Genomic DNA, 9,210 nt, shown 5'->3' on the forward strand with positions numbered 1-9,210 from the left:
ATCCCATACAAAGTTTGTCAAAAAGATTGAAATCATACTATGTGTATAGTTTTATAAACTCTTTTTAGCAGTTATCAATTTACTGTGGGAAACTTTTTATGTTAAAGAATATGGCATGGGGAAACAGTTCAGACAGACTTGTTCACATCAAGCAGCCTATTAAAATGGAATCTACTTTCTCACGGAAATTGGTTTGGGTTCCTTTATTATGGAATCAAGCACTTTTGTCAGTCTCAAAGCCTTAGAGGAAGATGTTACATGCAGTGTAGTTCTGAAAAGAACTAGTAGAAGTTTAACTACGTGGCGGTTTACAGAAACACTTGTAGGCTGGGTCAGTATGACATTGAGGCCACAGAGGGAAAAGCCACCAGTGGTTATAATCAGGAGATGCGGTTCTCTCTAGACCTGGCACCACTAGCTGTCTGACCAGCAGGAAAGACAGTCTCTGCTTATTTTACTGTGCATGAGTCTACTGATGCCAAGGAAAATGTGCAAGTAGGCCTCCAAAAGACATACTGCAATCCAGATATATCCAGCACCATTTCTGGAGGGCAGTCTGACAACAAGCATTAAAAGGCTTAAGATGTCCATACTCTTTCACCCAGCAAGTTCACACACAGAAAATCACCTCCAAGAACTTCAGTAAGAGTAGCCACAGAGACCTGAATACAGGGACATTTATCTGTGCATTTCTCAAGAAAAAAAAAACTTGGAAATAGACACAATGAACAGCTGCGGCTATATACAGAGAAACATACATGTGATGGCTGTGGAACAACAGCAAACACCAATGCTCAAAGATTAGCGTGTGTATGCTCAGTCATGTCTGACTCTTTGCCATCCCATGGACTGTAGTCTGCTGGGCTGTTCTGTCCATGAAATCTTCCAGGCAAGAATACTGGGGTAGGTTGCCATTTCCTACTCCAGGAGATCCTAAACTTTAACCAAAACATAAAATGAAAGCAACAAAATAAAATCTTAAATCTGGCTTATAATTGAAAAAGGAAGGAAAGGAGGGAGGAAGGAATGGAAAATGAGACACAGAAGGGAAGGAAAGAAAAAAGGAAGGAAGCAGGACTTCCCTGGTGGTCCAGTGGTTAAGAATTCTCTTTGCAACGCAGGGGACACGGGTCCGATTCCTGGTCGGGGAACTACGATCCTAAATGCTGCGGAACAATTAAGCGTACACACCACGATTAGAGAATCCTTGCACCGCAAAGAAAGAGCCTGCGTGCAGCAACTAATGCAGCCACATAAAGGAAGGAAGAAAGGAATGTCAATTCTGGGACCCACTTACTGTCTACATCATTCAAATGAGTTATTTAACTGATAAGGTATCTTCAAGTAACAACATGAAATAAAATAAAACTTTTATGAATTATAATGGATTTAAATGTACACCCAAGTGACCTATACGAAAACACAAATACTATTTCTTTGGAATTTTCTTTACTGATTAGTAAAGTTTTTAAACTTAAAACTGTCAAGATCATGAGCAATGCACAGAGGAATAAATAAGAAACATGTAAGAACAGAACACAGCCCAGCTGCATTCAGAGGCAAGAAAGCATTTTGTTTTTACAATTAACAACTCTTCCGGTCTTAAGAATGTTCATCAAGCCCCACCAATAGCCACTCCCCAAGGAGCCCAGCTTTCTTCTCCCTGTCTTCCTAAACTCTCAGCCACATGCACCGGTGGGCTTCCCCACCGGGAATCAGTCATGTATAAAATGGCAGCTCCTGCAGAGCCGCCACTGCAACATTTAGTTAAGGAAACTGTGACCAGAGGCTGTTTTCAGAAATTACATCCATCAGACCTTGGCTGTTGCAAAGCCATTGCTAGAGAAAATAACCACTTCAGGAAAAGTGCCGATGCTCGGCAGTGTCAGCCACCCCAGACGCTACCTCACTGACCGTGTGAGGCTCGACTACAACCACGCATGCGCGCTCACCTTCTCAGACTCCGATGGAACTTCAGAGAATACCCACCCTCAATGCCCCATTATGGAGTATTTCTGGAAGAATACTTATGCCATAAGAAGTGCTGATGCCACTCACACGTTCCGCGAAGCAGGGGTGCTCAGGGGAGTCCCCTGAGAGGACAGAGACTTTGGTGGCTAGTTATTCAGAGCAGAATAAAGAAAAGCACAAGTTATGAAACTGTCCTCCATGCCTTTCTGGATCTGTGGGCCCAGAGGCGAGCAGCTTTAGGTTTTTCAGTTCACCTTCAGGTTCCAGCCTTTCCTCCCTACCCTCAGCCTCTCCCTTGGCCAACCCAGTGACCTCCCTCTCAGTCTGCACCCACACAGATGGTTCTAGCCCACAGCAAAACTCTACAGGCAATGTACAAACGCTACAACGGGAGTGGAAGCCCTACACAGCTGGAATGGGTCCACCAGCAAAGCCTATGCTAATCTGCAGACTTGGCACAGCCCTGCTGGCGCACAGCCCCTGGCTGGGAATTTCCCTCCAGCGACATCTGCTCCAGGAGGCACCACCCACGCACACATGCATCTCCCAGCACAGGCCGAGCTATCGCTTTCAGTTCCTGCTCACCAGCTTGGTTACTGCCCACTAGTTCTGACTCTGGTTTTACCTCGTTTCCCACCAACTCCTCTGTCCAGGCCACAGGCATGTCCCCTGCCTTGCCTGGTCTATCCACCCTCTTATGGGATCTCCTATTTCCTCAGAGTCTCTCACCTCTTCTCTACAGCCCTACTCCTAGCAGAGGCTCTTTTTTCTCAAAAAAGGCATTCCAAATGCTCTTTCCCATCCCAACCTTCAGTTGCTTAGTCATGTCCGACTCTCTGTGACCCATGGACTGTAGTCCACCCCTCCCACTCTTTTAGGAGGCCACTCTAGAAGGCTCTAGCTCCAATTCTTGGACCTCTGGTCTACCATCTTAGATCATCTTTACTCCATCCTTCATTTATCTCTTTATGAAGAGATAAAGCCCTTCCTTTATCTCGAGGGTAAATAACCATCCTTCTTTGCCTGAAACACAGGAGCTTCCTGGAATGTGGGACCTTCAATGCTAAAACCAGGACAGTAGTCCTAGGCAAGTTGAGACAGTTGGTCCCCCTATCTCCCTGAACTAAAGTTTCTTTCTGCCTCATAACCCAAAACATCATTTTTTGTTTACAGCATCCCATTTAGCTTCTCACTATGCATTTGGGCAACTAAAGTCAATTTCTAATGATGCCAACAAACATTTAAAAATACCTAACACTTCGCATTGAGCTTTTAAAACCAAGTCAGGTGACAAAGTGCACATATTCTTAGAATTCTGAGTTCTTTTCAAAATGCTCATTCAAGTTTGTTCTTTTCAGCCCCGGCCTCCTTTTTACCATTCTTTCTATGAAGGCTTTTCCCCTTGCTCGCTCACTGCTTTCACTCTTCTATGCCCTGCAGTTTCTCCCCTCTGCACTCTTCTCCCATCTCCATCCTCCATTCGAGTGGTTATTAAAAGGTCAAATTAAACCCAAGGTACCTAGAAAATCCCATGGATGGAGGAGCCTGGGAGGCTGCAGTCCGTGGGGTCACTAAGGGTCGGACACGACTGAGCGAGTTCACTTCCACTTTTCACTTTCACACATTGGAGAAGGAAATGGCAACCCACTCCAGTGTTCTTGCCGGGAGAATCCCAGGGACAGGGGAGCCTGATGGGCTTCCGTCTATGGGGTCGCACAGAGTCGGACACGACTGAAGTGACTTAGCAGCAGCAAGTTGAAGACAGAAAATAATAAATATTGGAACAGAAATCAATGAAATTGAAAACAGAAAATAAGGGAAAATCAATAAAACCCAAAACAGTTCTTTAAAAAGATCAATAAACTGAAAACTCTAGCCAGACTGATCAAGCAAACAGCAGAGAAAAAAGGACTACAAACATCAGGCAGAGAGAGCAAGTCACTACTGACAATATGAACATTAAAAAGGATGACAGGGCTGGAGGCAGGAGTGAGGGTTAAATTGCAAAAGGGCTCAAGAGAACTTGGGGGATGGTAGAAATTCGGGGGTGATGTAAAACTGGCCCATGGGGATGGGCTGCACAATTCTGTATTCAAGAATTGTTGCATACAATACTCTTACCAGCTGCTTTCAGTTCAGTTCAGTCGCTCAGTCGTGTCCGACTCTTTGCTGTTATCAAAGTTCTGGGACATTCTAAGTTTGATTTTCTAGAAGCTACAGTAAATCACCTTGCTGATAATAATGCAAGGAATGCTGCCCTTAAAGGGACCAACAGCAGCCAAACTTCTGTTATGATCCAAAGGGGTATTTCCACAAATGATCATTTAGAAAAACTGGCTAGAAAAGCCCAACAACTGGCCTCAGAAAAAGGAAAACAAATACGGAAATTACATAACTGTTGGTTTGATAAAAAGAGAAAGCTCTGGTTTGGACAAAACAACAACCCAGTGCTACCAGAGATACTAAAATCCCCACTCCTCACCCCCATACCTGCATTAAACCACTGGTCTACTGACAAATGATGGAGAAGGAGATGGCAACCCACTCTGGTGTTCTTGCCTGGAGAATTCCATGGACAGCAGAGCCTCGTAGGCTGCAGTCCATGGGGTGGCAAAGAGTTGAACACAAGTGAGCGACTACACAACAACAATTGACAGATGACAGCCCTCATGAATCAATACTGGTGGGGAAACATTAACACGGCCACTAAAGGCGTCTGCCTCACCTGTACAATCCAGGGAAGCCATTCTTACTGCTCCCTGATAGCGTAACCTGTTTAATGAACCATCTGAGGTCTGGCAAGTGAATTTTATACATTTACTCCATCTAGTGGATATAAATGTGTTTCACTCACGGCCTGTATGTTTCCCACTGGACCCTGCAGAATTCCTCTCAAACTTCATAGTAACTGAGGAATCCATTTTGACTGGCCAGGCACTTCAAGTATGTGCTGTCTGTCTGGTTTTACAACACTTTCATTGTACTTGCCACCCTCAATCATCTTGTTTAGTTAAACACACTAACATCATTATTAAGACTCAATTAGCAAAAATCTGTAGAGACTCTCCAACTATTTTGGCCAAAAGTATTCTATTGATATTTCTAAATCTCAGATCCACCTCTTTGGAACTCATAAACTCGCATCCTTTGGAACAGTCACAGAATGTCCAATACTCCTGCTTCTTTTGACCCATACCTGATAAAAGCAGAGATACTCCAATATTGCAAAGGCCTAACTGGTGCTGTTAAAAGTAACCATGTTTTGGTCGAGCAATCTTTTTACAGTGTGCCCTCAGGAAATGAAGACCTTAAGCATCACACACTGATTGCAACCTGGAGATTTCATCTTTTAGAAAAGACACCTCTAGAACTCTCTTCAATCTTACTGGAAAGGCCCCTATCAAATACTGCTAACCAACCACTGTGCCACCAAACTTCAAGGAACAGACTCCTGGATTCATGTGACACCCCTGAAGAAAGTGCAAATTCTGACTGGAACTGTGTGTCATCTGGTGACCTGAAAGCAAAGATTTTCCAGAATTGAAGAAGATAACAACTGATGAGACAGCTTTCTATATACATACAATACGTAAAACAATCATCATAAAAAACAAAAGGGAACAGAACTATATAGATATAACATTTCTTTATTTTCTGGAGTTAAGTCAGTATAAATCAAAAGTAGATTCTGATAAGATATATATGGTAATATACAAACAATTAAATATTATCGAGCCATAGGAAGGAATGGAGTTCTAATACATGCTCACACCATGGAAGACTCTTGAAAACATTATGCGAAGTGAAATAAGCCAGAAACAAAATGACAAATATTGTGTGATTCCACTTATATGAAATACCTAAAAGAGGCAAATTTAAGACAGAAAGTAGATTAGAGAATACCAGGTGCTGGGGAATGAGGAGTTACTGTTAACAGGTACAGAGCTTCTGTTTGGAGTGATGAAAAAATTGGGGGGATAATGATGATGTCTGCAAAGCACTGTGAATATGATAATGCCACTAAACTGTACACTTAAAATAGTTAAGATGGCAAAGCTTGTTATACATATTTTACCACAATTTTTGAAAGAGGCATATAGCAAGCCTGAGGGCAACCACTAAAAAAACAGTGAAAAAAATCATTAAAGAAATAAAAAATATCATGTAAGAAAATATTCACTTAATGCAAAAGAAAGCAACAGTAAAAGAATATAACAAAAAAGAGATGAAACATATATTAATAGAAACCAATACCAAATAAATACAAGAAAGGAAAACTACAGACTAACGTCACTCATGAATATAGATGTAAAACCCTCAAAAAATATTCACAAATCAAATCCAACAATGTATACATAAAAAGAACTATAGGCCATGACCAAGTGGGATTTATACCAGGTACACAAGGCTAGCCCAATATTCAGAAATCAGTTAATATAATCTGCCACATCAACAAGCTAAAGAAGAAGAAAAAAAAGCTAAAAAAAAAAACCACCTCAGTAAATGGGGAATAAAAACCATCTGCAGAACACCTACAATTAACATCAGACTTAACAGTGGGAAACTGGATGCTTTCCCTAAGACTGGGACCAAGGCAAACAGGAGTCTCATCACTCCTATTTAATGTCTTCGTAAAACCATTAGCTAGTGCAACTAGACAAGAAAAGGGAAAAGAGAGTCTTACTGTATTACAAATGTATGAAACCACCTCCCTGAAGGGGCTGGGAAGAAAAGGTGCTAACCCAAGTAACTGTGGAAATGAGTGGAATCTCTACGACTAAAGGGAAAGGAACTGTACCTAAGCACTGGACTTTAAAGTCTTTTCCCGTGAAGTATGGCCTAACAAGTCAGATACTGCTACATGGACACTGAAATTGAGTAATTGAGTGACTGGATAGTCTATGGTGGGAGCCAGGTTTCTCAGGGTTGGGGTGAAAATTTACAAACAAGCCAGGTGAGGAGGCTAGAATGCTCCATGTGGTAATGGATTAGAATCTAGTATGAACTCACCTGTAGCTTAATATGGATACAGATGGTTACATGAGAAATATTTCTAGATGTGTATATATATATGCATGGATTACTATTTACACAAGTTTCTTTGCCCTGCCAGCTGAGAGGATTTAAAGACATTCCTAGCAGTGGGCAGTTATGTGCCCCCAATGAGGGCAGGGTATTTCTATAAATTGGTCGGCAGCAGCACAGAGCTGCTGGGCTGGAGAAAGCAAGGGCAGGGAAGCACCCGGGACGCCACGGCAACAGAGGGAAACGCTGGCGGGTCGGGAAGAGGGTCAATCACTGCCTGTCAGCACCGCTGCAGACGCTGGAACAGAAGAGGCAGCCACCAGAAGCCAGTCCGCCGGCTTGAAGCGGAAGAGCCAGACAACTGGGAGAGAAAGTAAGACACCTCCAGGCAGCCCTTCTTAAGCTGACCTTGGGCACGTTTACTTTTCCCATCCCCGTGTGCTGAAGGCACCAGGACCCACAGAATTTAACCTGGGGAGAGCTCTGCGTGAAAGCCCACTGCCATGCCCTTGGTGGGGTGTCTAAGAGTGCTGAGAACAGGCCAGTGTGCTAAGAGGGATGAAGTGCTATGAGCTTAGCCCCAGGAGCCTTAGAAGTCAGTGACCGGCTGTGGTCACTGGACCCACTGTTGAAGAGGCCACAGAGGCTGGCCCCTTCACAGGTCAGAAAAGGACTTTGTGGAAGGGTCTGCGTACACCCCTTCACGGGCTCCTCTGGCTTCACTGTTGACCCCAGAACCCAGAACCCAGAGACATTACCAGGCCAGGATCTAGGAAATGGGAAGGTGGGATGCACAAGCCAGGTGGCTCCTGGCATGGAACACCAGTGAGTCAGAAAGCATGGAGCAAGCAGATGTAACCAAGTTCCAGAGCAGGAGCCTCTGATTTGGTTTCTGAACCCAACTCTGCCATTCTCTGCTTTGAGAGTCAGTCAGCCTCTGCGAGCCTTGGTTTCCTCATATTTATAAATGAGTCACCCAGCTTCTTTCCATGGTGATCAGGGAAGAGAATGAGGTCAAAACAAGCAAATCTCAACCAGCGGTTCTCAAAGCGTCATCTGAGGACAACAGGGGTGAGGGGGTGGCGCCCTGAGACCCTGTGAAAGGGTCTTCGAGGTCTCCCTTTTCCAACTGGCTTGTGCATGAGCCTGGAAACTTCTCCGTAAACTTTCTCCAAGACAGGTGATACGCGACTCCAACTGTCTTTAATTAAACTGAAGACATTTTTTTAAAAATATAAAACCACGCCACTTTTCTTTTTTTTAATATTTTTCATTAAAGATGCAATCTGCGTTCAATTTAAATGGATTTGTAATTTTTAAATGACTAAACTTTTAAATTCCTCATGCCGTTAAAAAAAAAAAATCAACAGACATCAGCAAAAACTCTGCGGGGTCCTCAACAATTTCTCAGCGAGTAAAGGGGTCCTGAGACCACAGTTTGGGAACCGCTGCGCGAACATCCAGGTGGTGGCGAGCCGCCTCCCGGGCCTACGTTCACGGCGTCCCTGTGCGGGGCCGCGAGTTTTGTTTTCCGGGTTTGAGAGGGGGAGCGTTTGCACCCATTTTCCGGACTCAGGCAACGGACCCCCGCGCGAGGCGCGGACACCGTGCGGGCGCGGACGACCCCCGCGCCGCGCTGCCGGCCCCGGCGAAGGTCGGGCGCGCGCGCTCGGGAGGTTCACGGCGCTCGCGGCCCGCGGGGCTTCCCGCCAGGGGCCGAGGACGCCGCGCCTGCGCAGCCCCGAGCCGAAGGCCGACCACGGCGAGCGCGGCCGAGCGGCGGGGGACCGGGGCCCTGCACTCACAGCCTAGGCAGCGCCGCCGCCGTCGCTCCTCGCGCCGCCCTCCTCAGCAGACGCTGCGCCATCTTCCCGACGCGCGCGCCCCGCCCCCGCCCTGTCTGTCTCCGCTTAGCCCCGCCCCTCTCCACGCCCCGCCCACGCCGCAAGCCACGCCCCCGCGCTCTGCGCACCTGCTCCCTCGGGCTGTCGGAGCTTCCCGGCTGAGTTCAGTTCAGTCTAATCGCGCAGTCGTGTCCGACTTTTTGCGACCCCATGGACTGCAGCACGCCAGACCTCCCTGTCCGTCACCAGCTCCCGGAGCTTACTCAGACTCATGTCCATTGAGTCCGTGATGCCATCCAGCCATCCTGTCCTCTGTCTTCCCTTCTCCTGCCTTCAATCTTTCCCAGCATCAGGGTCTTTTCAAATGAGT

The 9,210-nt window shown here is 45.7% G+C and overlaps 1 protein-coding gene across 6 annotated transcripts in view; it reads right to left on the reverse strand.

Annotated features, from left to right (window-relative positions):
• Positions 1–8,886, reverse strand: part of CLYBL (citramalyl-CoA lyase) — a 238,183-nt gene extending 229,297 nt beyond the window's left edge. For all 6 annotated transcript variants that reach the window (XR_016038854.1, XM_088842634.1, XM_088842633.1 and 3 more), the window contains exon 1: positions 8,802–8,886. Coding sequence is in view for 5 of the 6 variants with exons in the window: in XM_088842634.1 (XP_088698760.1) it covers positions 8,802–8,863 (62 nt within the window). In the remaining variant the exon portion in view is untranslated. The remainder of the gene's footprint in view (positions 1–8,801) is intronic.
• Between the last annotated feature and the right edge of the window lie 324 nt (positions 8,887–9,210).

The sequence above is a fragment of the Moschus berezovskii genome, chromosome 13 (genome assembly GCF_049115385.1).
Source record: "Moschus berezovskii isolate FMDL1 chromosome 13, NW_MosBer_1.0, whole genome shotgun sequence".
NCBI classification, from domain to species: domain Eukaryota; kingdom Metazoa; phylum Chordata; class Mammalia; order Artiodactyla; family Moschidae; genus Moschus; species Moschus berezovskii.